The 23,747-nt window shown below is 30.9% G+C and overlaps 3 protein-coding genes across 3 annotated transcripts; 2 read left to right on the top strand and 1 right to left on the bottom strand.

Annotated features, from left to right (window-relative positions):
• Window positions 1-11,525: 11,525 nt before the first annotated feature.
• Window positions 11,526-14,617, top strand: LOC124846579 (uncharacterized). Its single transcript, XM_047323865.2, has 5 exons — window positions 11,526-11,702; window positions 11,819-11,925; window positions 12,347-12,960; window positions 13,489-13,591; window positions 14,123-14,617. The coding sequence occupies exons 1-5, from the start codon at window positions 11,625-11,627 to the stop codon at window positions 14,157-14,159; spliced, it is 939 nt and encodes a 312-aa protein (XP_047179821.1). The 5' UTR covers window positions 11,526-11,624; the 3' UTR covers window positions 14,160-14,617.
• Window positions 14,618-15,008: 391 nt separating this feature from the next.
• On the bottom strand, window positions 15,009-19,529 carry LOC124846580 (NAD(P)-binding Rossmann-fold superfamily protein). Its single transcript, XM_047323866.2, has 7 exons — window positions 19,297-19,529; window positions 18,176-18,269; window positions 17,989-18,077; window positions 17,832-17,887; window positions 16,579-16,725; window positions 15,763-15,888; window positions 15,009-15,477 (listed from the first exon to the last, which is right to left on the bottom strand). Exons 1-7 carry the CDS (start codon window positions 19,410-19,412, stop codon window positions 15,197-15,199), a joined length of 909 nt encoding a protein of 302 aa, XP_047179822.1. The 5' UTR covers window positions 19,413-19,529; the 3' UTR covers window positions 15,009-15,196.
• A 357-nt stretch (window positions 19,530-19,886) lies between these two features.
• On the top strand, window positions 19,887-22,319 carry ATDAD1 (Defender against death (DAD family) protein). Its single transcript, XM_047323867.2, has 5 exons — window positions 19,887-20,094; window positions 20,183-20,230; window positions 21,400-21,487; window positions 21,688-21,731; window positions 22,015-22,319. Exons 1-5 carry the CDS (start codon window positions 20,011-20,013, stop codon window positions 22,096-22,098), a joined length of 348 nt encoding a protein of 115 aa, XP_047179823.1. The 5' UTR covers window positions 19,887-20,010; the 3' UTR covers window positions 22,099-22,319.
• Window positions 22,320-23,747: the final 1,428 nt, after the last annotated feature.

Raw genomic sequence — 23,747 nt, 5'->3', positions numbered from 1 at the left:
GAAAAGAGTTGGGATTGGGAGAGATCTTCCTTGGATGGGATAAGAACAAAAGTTGAACCCGTCAGCGCATTTTCACACCCGTTTTTTATTTACAATAATTAATAATGATTATTCTTAAAAAAATGGTTATTATTAATTAGCAAAGCATCATTCTAAAAAATTGTTTTTTTTTTCCTTTGGTAAGAAAAATTTTAAAAAAATTGGTTGTTGAAAGAGAAAGATTGACGTTGGAGATTTGCATGGTGGAAAGGGTGAGTTATTTATTGAGGTTTGACACTGAAAGCAGTGAGATGGAAGGGTGTCCCTTTCAGGTGGGGACCAGAGCATGGATGGAAAGCCCCTATGGAATTAAATATCGGTGGAAGAACTAGACAGGGTTTTTAATTGCCTTGGAAATTTAATTATGATCATTCTGCAAGAGATTTAAATTTTGCATGATGAGGGGAGCCCAAGTTCTTGGGTTATGGTTGGGTCAAATATGTCAACTTATGTTGCTATCAAACCATTTCTTATTTTATCTTATGCGATTACTACTTCGTTAAGGTTTCATTTCTGCTCATCTTTCTTCATCTGGAATCATTCTCCCAACACCTTCCTCACCCTATGTGCATTACATTTTCCCAATTTCATTTCATTAAGGACAACACCACGCATTCCGTTGGTAGGTAAAAACATGCGACAAAAACTCTAACTTCTTTCTAAGTCAATCCGTAACTTCCACACTCTTAATTCAACCACAGTTACTAAATGGAGTAAACTTATTCTTAATTATCACATTAAAACATGCTATTCATCTCTAATATCTATCATGTTTTATGTTAATAGTATTCCTAGTCGACTACTACTTCTTTTTTCCATACTCAACTTTTATGTTTTATTTTGAAACCCTTCTCCATGCCAAAACTTATTTAAAATGTGATACGACAAATTCTCATCAAGGATAAGTTGTTTTTTCTTTAAAAAATAGTTAAAAAACAATTAAGTATTCAATACTAGTTTTTTAATCTAATAAATGTTTTTTTTTTAAAATGAAAGTTTCGTATCTTTTCATTCTTTATCGTGTACCTGAAAACACGTTATGAAAATTTCCGTGCTGGTTTTGAATAAAAAATCAATTCTTTCATTTAATCGTTAAAGTGTAATAGATGATTTCATTATTTATTTATTTGTAATGGTTCTAAACAGAAATTTGACTTAATATTATAAGAAAATAAACGTTGAAGATGAAAAATAACTCTTTTAAAGCTATTTGTAAAGTAATCTGTTCCCTCTTTCTCATTATATATAATGTCGATAAATTAATAAGCCAATAAATATTTAAACTATTAATTAAGAAATTAATAAATAAAAATATATTTTTTATTTGAAAACATATAGTGAAACTACATTGAAACAATACTTAAGTAGCACAATTTCTCATACTTTTTCTCTTATCTTTTGAGGGAAATTAACAACAGAAAATGGCCGTACGTTCATATTCATTTCCTTGTATGCCAAAAAGTTAAGGTTAAAATAACTTATGCACACTCAATTGTACGTGTTTTTAAAACAAAATCTCTAAAGAATTATTTTTTGGAATTTTTTTAGAAAAAGTAATAATCCGAGAAGTGAAATATATTGAAATTTAACTTCTAATTTCTAAAATTGAAAGTTACAAATATGTTTTTTAAAAAGGAAAAACGAAAGGCTCGAGAATAATGAGTTGGCACCAGAAATTAAGCTATAAGGCGCATTTTATTAAAGTCCTTTGGACTGAGAAAGAGGAATATTCACTAAGCCTCTCATTATCTTCATTCTAATTTGCTTTCTTATGGTTAATTTCTCTCTGGTTGTAATTAAATGTAACCATCAAACTTTTATGTATTAACTTTGATTATCGAAATTTATTTTATTATTTCATATCTTTGGTAGTTTGTATTCAATTCTATGGGTAACTTCTACTTTAAACCTTGAATGCGAGATTCACTCCTAAGTATTTTTATTTTTATTTTATTATAGATTAGAAGATGAATATTTACTGACAGAGTAACTCTTTATAGTTTATTGATATAGTTAATATCAATTCAATTCGTTAAATACTTCAGAAGTTAATATTTAAGTATACAATATTTTAAAAGTTAATTATGAAAACTAATAATTAATTAATTTATAACATAGACAAATAAAAATTAGCATACAAAGGTGATTAATTATAAAAAATATTGGATTTGCGATATTTAATTCAAACGCACTGATATTTAAGTTTTTTTTTTTTACTTGTTTTATAACGGACACCTCATGCTTTAATTCAAGTTGAAATTCAGTATATATATCATTGAATATTATTGAATTGTAACCATATAGCAAATAATAAAAAAAAATTCACCCGAAATAATATAAAATAATCAAATATTATAAAAAAATAAAATGTAATTATACAATAAAATACTTTTTAGTTTCAAAATATAAATTTCACTCAAAAATTCAAATTTTAGATATTAATTTTAAAAAATAACAATCATAATAATAACAAAATAAAGCTGATTTACTTAAATAGTGATACTTAATATACAAAATTTATACATTGGTAATTTATTACTGAATTATAGAAATTAATAATTACTTAAATATATTTAATAATTATTTCGATAGATTAAGAGTGTAATTTTAATTGTTAAAAATCCATACAATAATAATTATGATCAATAACCTTAGTATTAAAAAGCATCATAGTACGATCCTAAATTTGAAAGTAAAAATTTCAATCCCTACAAAAAATAAATAATATAATTTTCCAAAAAATATACTTTGAAAATAAAATTGAAATAGTAAAAACTTTAAGAATTGTTTTGCTTGTATCATTGAACTCAAAATTTTCAATGTGAACTCAAAATTTTAGTATTAAATTCCAAAATTTGAATTAATTTTTCATATTAGATAGCATATTGTAAACTATTTTAAAATCGCAGTATTAATTTTATTATTCGATTTATATCTAATGCATATTGAACGTCAAATTTTAAATCAAAATATTAAATTTAAAAATTCAATATTTATGGTGATTTTTTTCTATTCATGACAAACCGCTGTAATAAGCACACCTTACACAGATAGATCAAAATAATTATTTCGAATTCAAAATTATAAAAAATATCATTTTTTTTTTCAAATTGTAGCATCCTTATTTAATCAATTTTCACACAAAAAAATATTTATATTAAAAGAATAAGAAAAATGTAGAGTCTCATTATTTTTTAACAACCACATTATTACATGTTATTTAATAAATTTCAAATATTACTTGGCAATTTATTTCAAAAGGATGCTAAGTCAAAATATTTTATTTTATTTTATTTTATTTAAAAATATCAACTTCATAATTGTAAATATAAAAAAATATGCTTGAAGATATATATTATAAAAATTAATTTAAAAATTACGTACAATCGTGGTTTTAAAGTTTATTTTATAATGTAAAAGGCACGAAACAAAAAGAGAGTTAAATATCTTAAAGTGTCGTTAAATTATAGTATAGTAATTATTATATCTGGTTGGAGCGTTATCCTTTGAACGTGAGAATATATATCAAAGAAAGATAGAGCTCTAGAATTAAATAGTATCCTATGACTCCTCCGAGGAATGCCAAATTTAAATGAAGAATTTGGTCCCCCTATAATAATAAGTTGAATTGTGTCTTTATTTCTTTAAATTTCACCTTTATTATTTTTAATGGAGATAAGCTAGTGTTCAGAAAATTCTTCCAATAATGCATTCTTATACACCAACTTTATTGTTTGCATTCTATTCAGCAGAATTCTAATGTGCACTTTTTTTATGGTGTTATTTTAATAAACACTCTAGTACTTCTTTTTTAGTTATCTAAGTTATATATTAATGTTATATACAATTTAAATTTAAATAAATGAGGACATAACATGAAATAAGAATATTAGTAGTATTTAGCAGAAAAATATAGAGACACACCTTACGCCTAAATATTAGGGTTTCTGGAACATAGTAATATTTGTAATTTGATCTTTCAAAAAAAGGACTTATTTTCGTATTTAACTAGTTTAAATATATACTTACTTATGGATTGATGTCACTTTTAATGTTTATTACAAGAGAATTATAGATTTTAGGAAAAAATAATTATTATATTTAAGTTTACAATTAAATTTTGATTATAAGCAACTTTAAAAATAATTTATAGATTTAAAAATATATGTCTATAAAAATATAAATAGTAGATTTTGTAAAAATATAAATAATAAAAACATGTTCAAATATAGAGTAAATCTTCTAAAAGTATAAAAAATATCATAAATATGTAGAGTTGACTCGTTAAAAATATAAATTAATGTATGAATAGACTGATATGTAATGTGAATTGCTAGACTCGTACAATTAATTCATTGACAAACTCATTCAATATCTGTTGTTAGACTCGTCTAATCAATATATGCATACATTTATCAAATGTGTATTCTTAGATTCGTCTAATTAGTTTATGGTATATTTCAAAACTTGCCTAATCATAACATAGATAAAGTCGTCTAATGTGTATTAATAAATTAATCTAATATGTGTATAATTAGACTCTTCTAATGTATATTGTTAGACTGGTGTAATCAATCTATGGACAAACTCGTCTAATGTATGTTACATGACTCATATGATCAATGTATGAACATACTTGTCTAATGTGTATTCTTAGACCCATCTAATTTATAAACAAATTTTTAATCCCCAAAAACGGAGTCAAAAACTTGTTAAGACCTCAGCAAGTGTACCGAATCGTATCAAGTAATAATAAATGGTAAGACCAAGTATCGTTTCCCAAGAGACTCACGACACTAAACAATTATGTGATTACTCAACTAATTAAGACTCTAAAGAACAAATTTTGGGGTTTTTGGATGAAAATGCAATAAAATAAACATGAATGCAATTTGATCAATTGAGGCTAAACACAAGAATGAATGGATGAAGTTAATGATATTGTTGTTGGGTTTAGATTTCACCTAATTTACTCTCATGCATATATGAATTCATCTTCTTCATTAATGTTAATGTCACTTTCTAATTTACCTTAAACCTGATGTCTCGGTGAAGAAAGCCTACTCCTAATTACTAGTTCACAATGTCTTGTCTTCCTAACAATTAATCATGCATTACATTCGCATAGAAGCTTAAAGGCAACCGATCCTCCTATTCCTATGTATACTTCCGGGAGAATTTCTCCAGTTCTAGATTTCCCCGTATGTGTCCATATCGACAAAATCAATGATCATGCAATTGAATGAGTTAAACAAAGCATGCATAGAGTGTAGAGGAAAAACCCTAACAATTAATGAAGTAAAGCATATATAATCAAGAATCAATTCAATATATGAGAGTTTAAGACGTTACATCTTTCCCAACAACAAATAAGGTTTAGTTCTCTATCATCATGGAAGAACTAGATGAACAATGGAATGAAAGAATGGAAGAGATAGAAAAACCCTAGAAAGAGAAGAGGAGAGCCATCACCATCTCCAAATCTACCCCCAAAGGGTGAAAAGTATGTTTCTGTGCTCAAGCCATCAAAAGATCCAATCCCTAAGACGTGCAAGTCCTTAAATAGAACATAAAAATAATAGAAAAACAGGTCCAAGCCCATAAAAATAACATAAAACAGGTCCAAGCCCACTTAAATGGCGCTCAGCGGCAATTTTGGTGCTCAGCGGCAATTTTGGCAAGCGTGAGACAGCAAAAATGGGCGCCATCGCTGAGCTTCATTCTGAGTGTCGCACCTACCACTGAGCGCAATTGCCAGCGCTGAGCGTTGCCAACTTGGGCCTCGGCCAGTTTTTTGTTATTTTTATAAACTATATAAGGGTTTAGTCGACCTAGAGGGTCTATCTATAAAGAGAAAGAGGCGAAAATACACTCCTTTCACCCCTCGAAGGCGGATTTTGGATGCGGAAGCCCCGATCTTCAACTTTTAGAGTTCTATCTTTCATTTTTTTCATTATTTTCATCTAATTTCACCATGTCTATGATGAACTAAACCTCCATTGTTGTTGGGGAAACAATGTAATCCTTTGAAACTCTCATGTATTGAATTGGTTCTTAATTATATATGCTTTACTTCATTAATTGTTAGGGTTTTTCCTCTATACTCTATGCTTGCTTTGTTTAACTCATTCATAGCATGATAATTGATTTTATCGATATGGACACATACGAGGAAATCTAGAACTGGAGAAATTCTCCCCAAAGCAATATTACCTAGACATAGGGATATAAGGGTTGGTTGCCTTTAAGCTTATGTGCGAATGTAATGCATGATTAATTGTTAGGGAGACAAGACATTGTGAACTAGTAATTAGGATTAGACTTTCTTCACCGAGACATCGGGTTTAAGGTAAATTAGAAAGTGACATTAACATTAATGAAGAAGATGAATTCATAAATACATGAGAGTGGATAGGTTAAGTCGGAAACCCCAACAACATAATCATTCCATATTTTATATCAATCACATTTGCATCTTTCAATCCAATTGACCAACACTTGCATTCATGTTTATTTTCCGCAATATAAACACAATGATTTCGTTTTACAAGTCTTATTTAATCAAGAAATCACATAACTGTTTAGGTCGTTAGTCTCTTGGGAAACAATATTTGGTCTTATCATTTATTATTATTTGATACGATTCGATATACTTGCCGAAGTGTTAACAATATACAATTCCAACATCAAAGTTAACTAACATACATTCAATCTTTCATACTATTAACTACCAAAACATACTTTGCAACTGAAATTAATAGAAAACACTAGCTTATCTTACCTTACACCAAAGTTATTGAGCTCTAAAGACACCGACACCCTTGCTTCAGACTCAAGGAATCTGAGATATGCCTACAAACAGCAAAATTGAAAACAACGTGAGTTTTTAGGACCACTAAGCAACAAAGAATAAGAAAAGAGAGATGAACGACATATGCGTCACTCCTAAGCCAAAGATTTTAGAAACAAATAGCGAAAGAAAAAAGTAGTAGAAACATACTTGCTCTAAAGAAGAAATGGATCGGATAGAAATATAAACCTCGTGAATGTGGTCGTTTAAGCACCTCCTAATCGTCAAACATATAATAGAGGAGTTAGAAAAGGTAGAGAGAAGTGAGAGAGAACTAAGAGGAAAAGTTTTTAGAGAGATGATTTGTGTTTTAAGTAATGAGACGGGTTTAAAAAATTCTATTTATATTATCGATTTATTTTAAAATAAAATACCCAATCTCATTATTTGAAAAGATCTATATACCCTAATACTTTATTTTCTAGGTTTTTACAATTAACATCTATCTATAATTTCGTATTAAAATTGTATTTAATAGTTAATTTTAAAATTTTAAAATATACATATTTGTAATAAAAAATTACACTCCATAATACTATCAAGTTTGTTTTATATTTTTTTAATTTATTTCGGTAATGTCATTAAATATATTTTGCAATAATTTTAGTAATTTCTTTTAAGAAGTATAATATTAAGAAGTACTAATTTTTAGCACAATTGTAAACCAAATAAAACGAGTATTAAAGTAATTTTTTAGTACCTTCTTTTATTATATTATTATAGATAATAGATTATAATAAATTACTACATAGTTATAAATCATAAAATGATAAAACTAAAAATATAAGAAAAATAGTATAAAAATGCATACTTTAAATATAAGTTATTATTTAATACTTTATTAAATGATCAATTAATTAGAAGTTACAGAAAAATAAAATTAACAATTAAAAAAATTATAAACAAATTAGCTTAAAAATAAAATAAATGGATAAAAAAATAAAATACATTGTATGCACATGTGGTAAAAAATAAATAAAAAATAATATAGAAAAAATATTTTAAAAATAAAATAAATGGCTAAAAAGGTAAAATAAATTTTATGCATATGTGATAGCAAAATAAATATAAATAAATAAAATTAAAATAAAACAAATAGATAAAAGAGTCAAATAACTTTCATAAACATGTGATAATAAAATAAATTATAAATAAAAAAATAAAAATGTCAAATAACTAAAAAACTAAGTTCTTGTCAACAAACTAAAATGAATGATAAGATAAATTTGTGACCATATTTTTTTTTCTTATATTATAATAGATTGACACTCCTTTTATGTAAAACATGGAATCCCAAGCGTGCAAAACATTTTCCTTCTTCTAACCAAATCCTAATTTATGAATTACAAGACACATGGGAACATAGACACCAAAATAAGTGTATATTAAAATAGATAGGACACAATATTATTTATATAATTATAATATTTATATAATTATAAATAACTTAATTAATCAAAAGTGTAGATTAAAATAGAGAGGACACAATATTATTTATATAATTATAATATTTATATAATTATAAATAACTTAATTAGTAATTCAATTATTATATTTAAGTATTTTATTTGTTTTAGTTTTATGTTTATTTTTTATTGAATTGAGTTTCAATATTTATTAAATAAAGTTAATATGATTTTTTTAAAATTGGAAGACTCATGCTAATTAAAAGGTTAAATTAGTAATTTAGTTTTTATATTTTTTGTATTTGAATAAGTTCTTACAATTTTTTACATGAAGACAATGTGGTCTTAAATATATGATCTTAAATTTTAAGAAAATGATCTCGGTGAAATTGTGTTATAAAAAAAGTTGGAGATAAAGAAGACAATTTGAACTCATGTGCACACCTTCTCTATTTAAAAAATATAAAGACTTAAATAATTAAAAAAAATATTTCCAATTGTCTCAGTTGGATCCATATATTTATAAAATATCTTAATTGGGTTCAAATATTTGTAAAATTGAGTCAATTTTGCCCTGACCGTTAAATTGTCACAAACGGCGTTAAAATGTGTTGAGGTGGATATACGAACGTGGATATTTTATTAAAAAAAATATGCTGTCAGTGATGACATGGAATTTAATAAATTAAAAAAAATAAAAAAAATTATGCAATCAGAAAAAAAAGAGAGGAAAATGGCATGCACTCAGAAAAATTACAGAGACCCAATTTAGAAAATCCTTCGAATCCCAAATCGCCACTGCCTCATCTCTTTTGCAAAATCCTAACTTCGGAAAGTCGCCGCGAAGGCGCTACCATTGTCGCGCTGCAAAGCCGAATCGCCATGGTCAAGGTGGTATTAGCAAAAGAGTAAAGAGATGGTCAAAACCAGGACCGCCATGGTAGCTTGCAATTCCATTTTCATCATTCTCAAAGAGCTAAAAATGTAAATTAGCTTCTGCAATTAAAGCTGACCTTTTCTTATTCTGGTCTGTATGCACAATTTTTCTGATCTATATACAAAAAAAATCAAGTTGCTCAGAAAGTTTAAAGCAGTCTTTGAAATTCCTAATCATTTGAAAACCGAAACTTCACGCGTTGTAGAGCTTGGGTTATCTATCTCGTTTTGATTGAGGAATCAAAACCGAGATTAAAAAAAAAAATAATAAAGTACCCCTGATTCTCGGTTGTTTTTTCGGAACTATCCCTGTTTGTGTTCCGAACACAATTTTGGTTTTGCTCTTTGTCTTCTCTCTCATTCTGTTTGGGTCTTTGCCTTGTCTTTGTCTTTTGTTTTCCTGTTTGGCGTTCCGTCTGCCATGATTGGAGGCAAAGATCTTGTTCCTAATGGCGTGGACATCGAGGGAGAGAACTCAAGGAGCAAGGTGCAGTGCCCTCAGCATCGTGATTTTTCTTAGGGTAAGGAACGCCCACAAGAGAAAAAGCAAAAGGAAGGAGAAGAATCTTTGCGCAAGATAGAAGACCAAAACAAAGGAGAAGAAGAGAACGATTGCCATGCCATAATTTCTTAAATAAATAAAAATTCACGTAATAAAATATTTTGACATCAGCGTATTAATTATACAACACGTAAACATCAACTAACGCCGTCTGTGCCGTTTGTGACAATTTAACGGTCAAGGCAAAATTGACTCAATTTTACAAATATTTAGACCCAATTGAGATGTTTTGTAAATATATGAACCCAATTGAGATTGTTGGAAATAAGATGATCCACTTAAGATTCTCATTCAAATAAGTGGATCATCAGAAGATTTAAACTTAGAATTAAATATAAAAATCAAATTACTGATTAAACTTTTATTATATTGACACATGTTTAAAGAGAAATGTTTACATTAGTTTTATCTAACAAATATTATGACTAATTGATTAAGAATAAATATTAAGACTAAAATCAATCAGAAGTCTAAATAGTATACTATCAATTAAATAATTATAAATCTATCATAATATCCTAAAGTTATGTAATAATTATAAAATTCAATAATTTTATGTTTGTAACGTGAATGAAAAATAAATATAAAAATATGATTCAAATATATATATATATATATATATATATATATATATATATATATATAATACAACCCAATTGTGTAATCAGTCAAATTAAAATTCAAATTAAATTTAAAATTTCAATGAAAAAAACATTTACAAATGTGGAAGATCACTTTGTGAAGTAAAATTGATTCATGTTCAAAACTTTAATACATTCTTTATCCCAAAACTTAAAGAGTAAATAAATGAATATATTCTCTTAAATATGATTATACTATTTCTTTTTTTACTAAAATGATTATATTTATTTTAAAAATAAAAAATTATCAAAATTTTTGTCCAATTAACTTCACAAAGAAAGTACAAAATATTTAACTCATAAGTAATGTAAATAAAATTTCAAGATTGTTTACTAAATAATAATATTTTATTGTCAAATAAAATGCACAAATAAAAATGTAACTGGAAAACAATAAATAACTTATAAAGAAGACATTAATAATATAATATTATAAAACGTGATAGAATGAAATACTATTAATTCTATTTTAAAATTAAGTTCAACGTTAAGGTGCATTTACATTTTTTTTTTCATTCTTATTTAACACAAGTTATGTAATACATTATTTAACACAATATTATCTTTCTTTATAATGATCAATCTAACACTATTGGTGTTAGCATTAAAAGTATATAGGTCCATGTAAATTTACCTTTTAAATCCTGTATTATTGATCTCAACTAATAATTTAGGTAGAAAAAACTTGAAAGGTTTTTGAATTATTTTTATTTAAAATTTCTCTAACCTTATAATAATATGTCTAATACTCTTGGTGTTAGAATTAAAAATATATATGGTACAAGTAAATTTACCTTTAACTCCTGTATTATTTATCTGAACTAAGAATTTAGGTAGAAAAAGTTTGGGTTTTCAGTTATTTTTATTTAAAATTTCTCTTATCTTTTAAGTATTTTATTAGCATAAATCATCTAAAATTTTGTAATTTTGAAATCTCAGATAATTTGTTGTGTGGCAGACTGATAAGAATTTTCTTAATTTAAAACCTAAAATCAAATTCATCCAGAAACTCAGGATTAAAAACATAATTAAGAATATATAATTGTAGTTAATCTGAAAATTGGTGTGTGATCTTTTACCCCTTGAATTATTTGCGTCACTTGACGGAGGCCTAGGGTTTAAATCGAAGGGGTTTTAGGATTAGGAAAAAGAAAGGTGCTAGGTGGAGTTCTTTGTAATCGAAACAAAGTATGGGGAAGAAGGAAGGAGATCTATGGGACGATTCAGCTCTCATCGCTGCCTTCGACCACGCTATTTCCACCTACAAGGTTTTCTTTTCTCTTTCTCTCTCTCTAATTGCAAATAATTTGGTAACCATATTTTCACTCTTCTTTATTCTAATTATTTGTTTATCTCATAAAAATTTACGATTTGTATATTCAAGAAAATGCATATCAGCGGCAAGAACAAAGACGCCACTGCTCAAGAGGCGGAGACAGTGATCGGAGAAGGAGCCTCCTATGTTGACTTCGCAAGTTCCGACACTACAAGGTTCAATTCAACTAGCATTAGTGAGCGTATAATTGTTGAACCAAAACACTCTATTGGAATATGTTTCAATCTTCTTTGTGTTTATTAATTAATATATATTTATATTTTCTTTTTATCGAGCTATCGTGCATTGCGTGATATTTCTCAATCGTGTAACAAGTTGTATCTGCATATTATTAGTATGCCCTACACTGGACAATTTTAGTCTTTGTTTGACATTCCGCTTCTCATAATAGTGCATTAAAGAGAACGTAAACCGTCATAGGTTGATGTTGTCGTGCCACCAGGAAAAGAACGTCGCAAATGAATTTTTACTATTTGTGCTGTCAAAGAGAAATTAGGTCACGATATACGGTTATAGTACATGGCATTGGTTATCCTCAGTAATTTTTCTCAATTTATTTTGCTTTATTGAACTCAGGGATGCTGACACGAATGACCATATTCCAGCTACTGACGTGCGTGATTCAGGTGAGACTAGTAATGAGCCAAAACTGGAAGAGGATCATCACGTAGAGTCACTGGTGGAGCAACCTTGCCTAGATTCAACAAGTGGTCAAGGCATCCAGAGTGGGCAGAGTGGTTATGCATATGCGGAAGGTGTAGATGATTATAATCAGTTGGTTATGCAGTATTATGAACTTGAGGAGAAAAGGGCGAAGATTTTGGAGCAACTCAATCAATACGGCTATTGGAATTACCAAAATTTGGCTGTTGCTTCTAGTTCTGGTGTACCTTATTCTGATTCTCAAGAGTATTCAATGGCTGGGTACCAAGTTTCTGATCCAAATGCTGTCTGTACATGTTGCCCCTGTTATAGTCAATGTCTACGGGAACCACTCACATCAATTCCTGCTTGTTCTTTGGGTGAATTATCTGTTGGCAAGCCTTGTAACAATGCTTATGTGGAAATGGATCATAAAATGCCATTTCCTTATAAGGATGATGACATCCGCAAAATGGCAATGGGAGCTGCAGAGAAGGCATTGTCTACTATTAGAACAACCATATCTGGCGAATTTAATGCAAATGAAGGTAATCCCATTACTTAGAGTAAACAGGTGCATGAATATAGTTGTTAAATGAATTGAACTTTGTTAGTTATATTGAGATCAAGCGTTTTCGTTCATAAATGCATCTGTTCTGTCATTTTTGTGCATCTGTAGGAATGCTGGTTGATAACTTGTATACATATATTGTTATGTTTAAGCTGGCGCCATCTGAATTTTTTCTCTCTATGTTTGGCTAGTTTATTGTTTTCTGTTAACCATTTTAATTTGATTGGATGAATTAAGAATTGTTTAGATGGTGTTAACTGTTTTAATGTATGCTGGTTTTTAAACGATTCACATATTGTAGCATAATTATTTCCTCCTTCCTTCTAGGGTTGTGTTCAGTTTGTTGATGAAACTGTCACAGTTATCAAATGCTTAATGTCCTTCCACCATTTTATGTTTCTATGGCTTTACTTTGTTATCTAGATATGCATCTTTTTTCCATTACTATCTCATTTTTTTACTTTATTTGATAAGCAGCATATTTGTTTGTTACATGCAATTTCAGGAAAAGAGAGAAACAATTCTGAACATGAAGAAATTAGTGGTTTGGAAACGGATCTTGCTGCTGTTTTGAATGCCTGGTATTCTGCTGGCTTCTGTACTGGAAAGTAAGTGTTAACGCAAGTTTTATTTGTGATAAATGTTGGTTCGTTTGTCATTCAAGCATTTTTCTAACTTACTAAGATTTTTTATTATTTAAACAAAATATAGTTTTTTGGATTATCATTATTGAACTTTGGCTGGTCCAATCATTTAACTCTCACTTTACTCAATCAAATTTAATCTTTACTGAACCTGTTTTAGTTAGTGCAAAATTTTGCAAGATAAACCTCTTGATATTTTTCATCGTCAAATCGAATTTACTTGTGTACCTCTCTCTCCTTACAGTTGCGAATATTGCCGAATACTAAGCATAGTTACATATATATGGAGGCGTTAATAGACTTTAGTTTTTATTGTTCTTTCAATTGAAATACATGATTGGAGCAAATTATTTTTGACACTTAGAATAATAGCAGTTATTGTATAAAAAATCCTGGTCTCCATGATTAGTGAGCTGTTTGGGTTATCTCAAACAAACCTCTAGTTATGTGTTCTCCTTTCTTTTTGTGCAATGATTGGTGTTATGATGATAACAGGTATATTGTTGAACAATCCATTCAAAACAGAAGATAAATGTAAACTCCTGCATCTTCAAGTGGAGTAAAATGGGTTCTCATTCAACTGTGCAAGTCCTTGTGATTATTTCTCCACAGTTGGGTAATTGGTCTACATCTTAGCTTCTTTGGGAAATCAGAGCTGTGGTATTATGATGTGATTGGACAGGCTGGCTCATAAATTTTGAAGCCCCGGTGCTAGTTTTCCTTGCAATATTATATTGGACATATTGAGGAAATGTTTTACTCTCTGCTGCAGACATGTATTTCTTGGTTCATTAGGTTTGGATGCAGAACTTGAAAATGCATACATATTTTTTGTTTAATGTCTGAAATTTGGTAGTTGGGTATCAGCGAGAGAGGAGTGATCCCATCACTTGTTACTTTTTTTTCTTAACTTCACAAGGACAGTTGAAATGTTGATACATTTTGGTTATAGTTCTACAATTAAGAAATATTTTTAAATTGTTTTTTGCATATTATCCAAGAAAATTGGTTAAAATAAGCTTAAAACAACTTATAGACAAACCGTTGGTATTTTCATGAATACTCTGAAATACTTATTAGTTTTTATGTACAATGTAAATAACATGATATAATGATATAGACGCAAGTTGTTTCTTCGTTGATAATATTGACCATACATCACGTAGGGCCTAAAACTACGGTTACTAGAATGGCTAATGGTTGCTATGGACCAAATACCAGGGAAAATTCTGTTTACACTTCCTAATGAAATCCACTTTTCAACAAACCATATTGTTAACACCTATTATGACGGGTTTCAGAAGTGAGAAACTCATTATTTTAATTATATTTTTGCGCTCTTTCGTTTTCTACATCACTTTTTAGACCTGAACACTTAATATAGAAGTGAGAAACTCGTTTATTGCATTATATATGTTTTTAACACCACAATCCCCAAACTTTTCAAGATTTTTCTCCAAAAGCTACTGCTATTAACGAAATGAGGAAAATGGCCTCAATATAGTTACTCCCTGTACGTATTTTTGTAATTGCAGCTTTATATCGGTTGACTTGCCACATGTATGTGGATCATACCCGTACTTTATTGGCAGCTTCCTTAATCTGATCAATTGTAAAAACGCCAAAGAAGTCATCATCTGTGACACCATTGATAACTGCCAATGCAACGTCATCAACACTAACAGGTGGAGCCAAGAGTAGATCAGAAGCAGGAAGAGAGCTTAAAGGTTTGGTGAAGTTCTCTACTGCTCGAAGAATTTTTTCTGCTGGCTCCCCTACCAAATCCAAAGGAAGCTCAAAACCGTCCACTCTCCTTTTCCCATATATGAACCCAGGTCTTAAGACAATACCTGAAGATGTTAACATGCCAGTGAGATTCAAGAATGCAATCAACAAAAACAATAAGGCCTATCTATTAGCTTTATATCCTTCAAAAATATGATATTCATCTTCCAGAAAATCTATTGCAGGATCCTCAATGAGCTTTCACTATATTAGTTTTACAATACCTTTTTTAATACAACAGATTGAATCGCTTACATATCTGGTGATGCTATCAGCAAATAAGTAACCATTGGATCCTTGTCAACAAATCTGGAATACCAATTTAGTTTATGACAGACTAGAATAATTACCTGAATTAGGGTATTTCGAGAGCACCTCGGATTCTGCTTTCCTCTTTCCAGTGAAGTACCCGGAGGAAAGTAAAAATGACGGCAAGTTATAATCGTGAACTGAGATCAAGATGAATTTGGGAATTCCTGCAATGCAGAAGTGAGGTCAGAACAGAGTAGTACATTAATTTCTTATTCTATGGTCCAATTCATAACTTCAAAGCAGCTAAAGAAGAAATATCCCTAATAGAATTAACGTGAATGAATGACTACGGCTTACAAGAACTTCTCAGAAGAAACTTTTGTGCAAAAATGAAACTGCTGAAGAATTGGGAAAATGCCAATGGATTTTTTGACACAACTGGTAAGTCAGAGTTAGCTGCTTGATCAAATTTTCAGTCACAACCAAAAATAATGTAATTGTAGTTATACAAATAGTTGCATTGGTTAATTCAACTAATCCTTCACTAGATGCATAAATATTCTGAAAAAATAAATAAAACAGCAAATTACAGATAAAGAATAGCATCTCTTCGGAGCAAAGAACTCTAATCACATGGATTCATCTCCTACTAGCTAGGATATTTGTAAATAGTTGTGATCTTCTACATGGAATGATAGTATTAGACAATTTATTGCATTTGTTCAAATAAAGCTACCTACCTGTGGTAACGAATTAAAATGAAACTAACTCATAAAAATCAGAGAACATTGCTAGCAAAAGGTTACGTCTTGCATTATGGAGGGGAATGCATGGAATTTTATGTCTAAAATATAGTCTAACATGAATAATGAAGGCCAAACACAAGTGAATTAATGCTGAATGAGATGGTTCACCATATTCCTTTGCAGCATTCACAGCCGCAACATTAGCCTCGCCATTAATTCTTTTCATCTGTTCGTCACTACCAAACCCTCCAAGTGTTGAAACAACTGCAGTAGCTCCAACAAGTACTTCATCCCAGTTTACATAAAAAACATCTCCTGCACATCAGGCAATATACTGATCAGCCTCCGGAGGAAAGAAATGGATATCTCTTGAAAATTGCTTATATGCCACAACAAATTATATTTTGTATATATCATAATATACATTCATTGACATGGTTATTATGTTAAAATGATACCAAATACGCCTGAATAATTGATCAGAGGAAACAATAGAATCTTTTTATCCGATTATACTAGGTGTGTGTACCTTCAGACTAAAATGATATACACCAACAATTGCAAGGAACCAAGAAGAAGATAATATCAAAAGATTACATTGACATTATATTTTAACTGGTCAAATCACAGTGTATTAAAATCTGCGGAATTATTCAAAGCAAATCCCATTAATTTTGATTTATCATGAATTCGTAATACACTAATTTGACGTTATCAATGAAATGCTTAATTTCAACTTCCAAACCGTAAAGTTCTGTGCTAAGATTGTGCCATGATTTTGGGTACATCTGCATTTCTTTTAGCAAGTAAAGGATATAAACATACACACAATAAGAAAGGGAAGAGATAAATATGCAAAGTTGAGTAACACACACTATTGGATAGTTTAGCACATGACACGTGTTTCTTACGTGTCTTTCTTTATGTACCTCGTGTTTTGTTTTCTTTGCTTCTCTGTCTTCCTTTTTTACAAGGATAATAATACTTTGAGAACATTTTTTTGACATCATTTTAATATCATCTAATCATCTATGTGTCATTCTATAATTGGTCCAAGTTAGTGTTTATGATTATTATTATTGATTGTGGAGTAATTTTGGACCAATCACAGAATGACACGTAGATGATGTTAAAATGTTATAAAAAAAAATGTTGTCAAAGTATCATTATCCTTTTTATAAATACTCTTGACTGATACATTGTTAAGAAGGTATACCACTTACAATACAAACATATTGGTTAAAGATATGAAGTGAGTAAAGTGTATGCATCTTTATCAATCTTAATAATTGCCTGTTCTTCTCTACAATCCACATGGTGTTTACTCTCACCCTACCCTCTTTCTGTGAATGCTCAGATTCCCTTAATCAATATCAAGAAAACAATGATGTATCTGTTTATTATAGGTTAAGTTAACATGCCTGAAATCCAAGTAACCTGATCTACCCATGCATCGGCATAAGTGGGTCGCCCTGACCTGTAAAACAAAATATTTGTTAAATAACCAAAATCAAAATACAGAGAGGAAGAGACCGATAGACAGACAGGTGCAGGAAATTGGATGAACATTTTTCAAACCTGCTTAGGCTAATGACCTCTATGCCCCTAGATACTGCTGCCTTGCATATGGCAGAACCAACAAAGCCATTCCCTCCTAAGACTACAATCTACAAAGAGAGACATAAATTCAATAACTTTTAAGTAAAAATATCCAAAACTGCACAATTTATGTCTCAAACTATTAAAGAATAAGATATATACATACCCGTTCACTTTTAACATCAGCCACAACATCTATGGTGTTAGATTTAGAATCAGCATTGACACCTGCTTCTGCATAACTACAGCTAACTGCAAACCTGCAGAACAGTATACATAAACCATTAGACAACATTTAATACATATTTAAATCCTGTCATCATTCAACAGTCCGGACCCATTAAGCAAAAGGGAAGCCAAAATTAGTCAATATCTATCACCATTGTACCGTGTACCAAAAATCACCATACCATATTCCCATTAAACAAAGAGGAAGTCAAACTTGGTCAATATTAGTTACATAACTCCCTCCACAACCCAGTGTGCCACATATACTGAAATCCCCACACCATTCACAGCTTACTGAATTCACCGCGTACCACCGGGTTCTCCTAAAAGGAGGTCCCGTAACGATAATGAATAAGGTGACGAACTGTGCACCTGTGCCACGGTAACGGTCCATGACTATCACCAAATAGCTGCCAACTTGGATCAGTATATTGAAACAGAGACCATCTAAACTTTTGCAAGCAGTGTTTGTCACATGCAACAAAAAATTGAGAATCATATTGAAAAGGCATGTACACTGCAACACAAAATCACTACTTAAAACCTCTTAGGGAAGAATGAGGAAGGGAAGTATAATCCGTGACACAAAAAGTGCATTCCTTGATCAACCAATGTAAACCATTGAACCTTGTTAAATAAGTCAACAAACAACATGCTGAAACACCAACTTACGATTCTCCCTTGACTCCCAATGTAACCAAAAACGACTTCATTATTGTACCGTCCCAAACCAAATATCTAAAATCAGTAGATCAGGAACTAATCAAGTGATGACGAAAACCACCAGCTTAAATTCCGTCACTGAACAACCCTGAAAGTGTACTGAGAACCCATCCACTTCCACCCTAAAACTCAAATTGACGAGTGTAAAATGGAACCACCCATCACCGAACAAACAAAGAACCCAGTAAACTAATTTCGTGGACACATGTTCCAAAAACTTACAAATAGCAGAAAAAACAAGAATTTCAGCTTTATTTTAAAACAAAATCAAACCCATGAAAAAGAAAATGAAGGAGAAGAAACTGAGAAGTCGAGGGAGGGGATTGGAGTGCTGACCGGTGATTTTTGGAATGCAAGGTGGGTTGGGTTTGAAAAGAAGGTCTTGTGAGGCGGAAAGCACTGGGAATGGGACGAGCAGAAACGGCAGGGAGAATAGACAAAAACGACGCCATTCAGCTTAGGCACTTGTCGGAAGGGAAGAACTGAGATGGGAGAAGAACGACAAAATCAATATTTATAAGGGACATAAAATTTGTAAATTTGAAACCACTCAATTGGTAAGTGCCTCTTCTCTCTTCCCCGATCTTACGTTCAAAAGAATATTTATAAAAGTATTTAATGTGAAAAAATTAAATGTCCTATAAATACAGTAGATAAATTCTAAATTTAATTGGAGAAAATCGTCTCTTCCACTTTTCTAAGTTTTGTTCTCTTGCTAATTCAATTAATTTTATAGACACGAAAATTAAATAAATTTAAGTAAATTATAATTGTTCAATTATTATAGCGTCGTTATTTTAGTTTACCTTTTCACTATTTTTTATATAATTTTTAAAAATAATAAATAAGTTCAAATAAAGATTCGTCAGCTATTTTTTTGTGTTTTTTTTTTAAGTGGGTTAGGGCCTAAGCCCAAGAGACCTAAAAAATGGAAATTTTGGGAAGTGATTTGGCAGAGACGACTTGAGAGTAGCCTGCGTTGAATTTTGGAGTTTAGAGAAGAGAAGAGGGTTTCTGTTGTGCATTGCCAAATCGCGAAGATCTGAGAGAATGGCGAGGTCTAGCAGCAAGGATGCACAAGACCTTTTCCGCGCTCTTTGGTCTGCGTATGCTGCAACTCCTACGAATCTCAAGGTTCCTCTCTTTCCTTCTTCATTCATTCAATTAATCTCTACACTCTTTTTTCCCTTTTTTCCAACCCCAATTCTGCTCTTTCTTTCAGATCATTGACCTCTACGTCATGTTCGCTGTTTTCACCGCTCTCATCCAGGTACTTTCCACTACGTTCACTGCATTTGTCTTTTTATCCTTTTTATATTAACATTTGCTTATCCAGTTCCGCTCATTTGAATATCAAATTCAGCTCCAGATCAGTATGCTTTTTATTTGACTTGAAGGATTTGAGTTTTACGCTGTTATTGGCCATGCTACCTTGGTATTTGAAAATAAAATATATATTTGAATTCAAAAGATCTAGGCCTTGTTCGTTTACTGTTTTCTAAAATTTAGTTGTTCTTGATCACATTTGAAATGTTTGTTCCTTGATTACATTTCGGTTTTCTGGTTTATTTGAAATGTAATCAATGAACAAACATGTTCGCTGTTTTCACCTCTCATTCACTTGAACAAAGCACTGAAGACTTCAGAGGAAGAGAATGATAAAGCATCTCCCAGCTGTTTCTGTTTTTGTGGTTTTCAGAACACTTGTTTTGGGAGCAGCTTTTTAATTTAGATTTTGGAAGAGAAATTGGTCGTTGAGTAGTGTGGAAATCTTTAGGAAAACAGTTTTGAAAATAATAAGAATTGAAGAAATCAAACGTGCCTGGTCCGGGGAAGCAAATATTTTTGGGTTATTGATATGTGAGGTCGTTGGCGCTGTTTTTTTTATATTACTATATATATCTAGCCATTTCTGCTCCTGCTTGATGGCTGATTTCTCCTTTTCTTAATAATGAAACCTCAGGGAATGATGTTGGTATTTGATTAGCCACTGATCTGTATTTACTGGATATAGAAGCAGAATTTGTTAATGGAAGACTCATTCTTCTCTTAATAATCAAAGCTCAAGGATTGATGTTGCTATTCTATTAGCCTCTGATATCTGTTTACTGGAATAGAAGCAGAATTTGATTGCCTTGAATAAGGGTCTCTAATGTGCAATCACAAATCCCTCCTATTATGACCTTAGAGTGGAGGGTTGCAATAAGCTAGCTTGTGCCTTAGATGTTCTGGTGAAACTGCACACGGGTGTGGATCCAGGAAGTGCCTCCAGAACTTTGTAATCCTGTTTCTTTATTGGATGTTCTTGCTGCTTCTAGCTTTTACAAGAATAATGTAGCGATTAAATTAATCTTTTTGATGAGGGTTCAAGTTGTTTTGTGGGCTTATGTTAAGTTGCATGTGTCAAAAACCAAATTCTTACATTTTGTTTGTGAACAGGTAGTTTACATAGCTTTGGTGGGATCATTTCCTTTTAACTCCTTCCTATCAGGAGTGCTCTCTTGTGTTGGAACTGCTGTTCTTGCTGGTAAGTGTTCCAGGTCTAAATTTGTAGGGTAGCTTGTTATGAATATATGCACACACAAACACATTTTGGTACACTATGGGCCCTCTGAGTCTACTAAGATACATTTGCACATTATGGGACTTATATACCTGCTACAAACGTATGTATAAATCTTGTTGTCTTCTTTCTGATCATTGTCTTCCACCTTCATTGTGGACCAGTTTGTCTCAGGATCCAAGTGAATAAAGAGAATAAGGAATTCAAGGTAAGATTTCTTGTCTTGTCTATTTTTATCTTTCAATTGATATATTATAATTGAGAACCTTCAATTACCCTTGCAAGTTGCAACCCATAAGATTTTTTTGGTTTGGTTTCTTTTATTCATCATGTTATCTTTCAACAATCTGGTTAACTGATGTAGTTTTAAACTAGGACTCTACATCTTTAACACGGAAAATCAAAACAAGAATGAAATGAATTCATATTTGTGTGTTTATTTGTTCACTTAATATGTTCTTACATGTATTTGACGTTTCATCGTACTGCAGGATCTTGCACCTGAGCGAGCTTTTGCAGATTTTGTTCTCTGTAATTTGGTGCTTCATTTGGTGATCATGAACTTCCTTGGTTAATTTTGGTTCATATGGCTGTTGTTGGTTTTGATTGAACTCTTGGATAATAAAAAGTAATAGCAATATACCCAGACTTTTTGTAATAGTATTTATAGACAGTAACTTCCAACTAACTGCTTTAGGATTTTGTTGATTCCCCCATTCCGGGGTCTCTGTTTTAATTGTAGAGATCTTTTTCATATTTTGAAATTTAAGCTACTTTTGAATGGTGAGTTACAGAAGTTATTATTCTCATGGAAATCTAAATCTGAGTACTACCAAAAACACTGCCTGTCTTTCTCAATCACAATGAATCTATACATTTTTTGTGAGGGCAAATTTTCAGGCATGACGGGACACCAAGGAATACAGGATCTAAAGGGTGAGATGAGTGGGTAGATTAATTGATACATTGCAGCTGATGGCACGAGAAAGAGCAGACGAAAAACTGTGTTGTGTTATTACCCCATGGCATGATATACTGGTATGAATATGAAAACAATAAGTTGCATGTGCGACCATGAACCAGGATTTATGACACATTACTGAGCAATTCATCGGTTCTTCTGTCCTTCACCTAACCTCTTGTTTGCTCCCATGGTTTCTTTAATGTGTCAATTCCACCATTGGCTTCTTCGCCAACTTTATATTTCCCTATTGATTCTAGTTGATGAGATGTGGAGATCGCAAAAAATATTTTGTAGGTGTCAGTCTAGCCTGATCCTGGTATCATCAAGCTGTTGTCATCAATGAATTTTGTGAATTGTTTCATCTATACACAAAAGTTATTGATTTGTCAACTTCACGGGCGACAAGAAAGGCAAAGCAATCTTGAACAGGGTTAGCCAGCTCCACTTCAAATATAGTTTTGGCGTCTTCCTCCTTAAATAGACTACCATTTTTGGGACTGTTTGACATATAGTATAATAAGTCAAGCTTTCTCTAAACTGAATAAATTAGCTCTTGTTGAAACAAAATCGATAGCAGGGAAACTTTTGCCATGATACAAATCTCAAACCGAAAGAACTTGTAGTGAACTCCCATTGTAGTCTTAGTATCATTTATGCCTAAATTTATCATTAATATTTTCATTAGAAACCGAATTGGATTGTCTTTCAACAGTACATAAAAACTATATTTTCCTGTAAAATTTGGCTCTGATACGTGTCGACACCAAAGTGGCGGTGAAAAGGAAAACAATTTGCATAAGCATATTTAAAAGTGGACTATAACAATATTTAAAAGAAAAACAAATAAACACAAATATTGAAACAAATGAAGAAAATTAAAACGTAGAGAACTTAAGAGCTTTTCAAAGAACTGTAAGATTATACAAGGAGAATGATACAAAGGTTTACAAGTTTAGAGAAATAAAGGAAGAGTCCGTTTCAAATAAGTCTCCCAGGGGCAACACAGGTAATACCAATCGTGTAGGGGTTCAGGTAGCAAGTTGGCGGGTGCAGAAAGCAATATCCAGTAGGGAATGGATTTTGTGAGTCCAGCCCATCAGAACAACTCTTGGAATCATGCTTGTACCAATAATGCCTTGGATTTTGGTCTAATAGAATTTTATACCAAAAGTTCTGGTAATATAAAAATAATTATTGGAAGGAAGGTCAAAAGGTTGAGAAATTTTTTTTTCTCCAAAGTAAATCCGGTTCCATTCTTTA

Source organism: Vigna umbellata, chromosome 10 (genome assembly GCF_029865625.1).
Source record: "Vigna umbellata cultivar VRB3 chromosome 10, Vumbellata_1.0, whole genome shotgun sequence".
In the NCBI taxonomy this organism is placed as follows: domain Eukaryota; kingdom Viridiplantae; phylum Streptophyta; class Magnoliopsida; order Fabales; family Fabaceae; genus Vigna; species Vigna umbellata.
The sequence above is the reverse complement of the archived record's forward strand: the minus strand, read 5'-3'. Positions and strand labels throughout refer to the sequence as shown.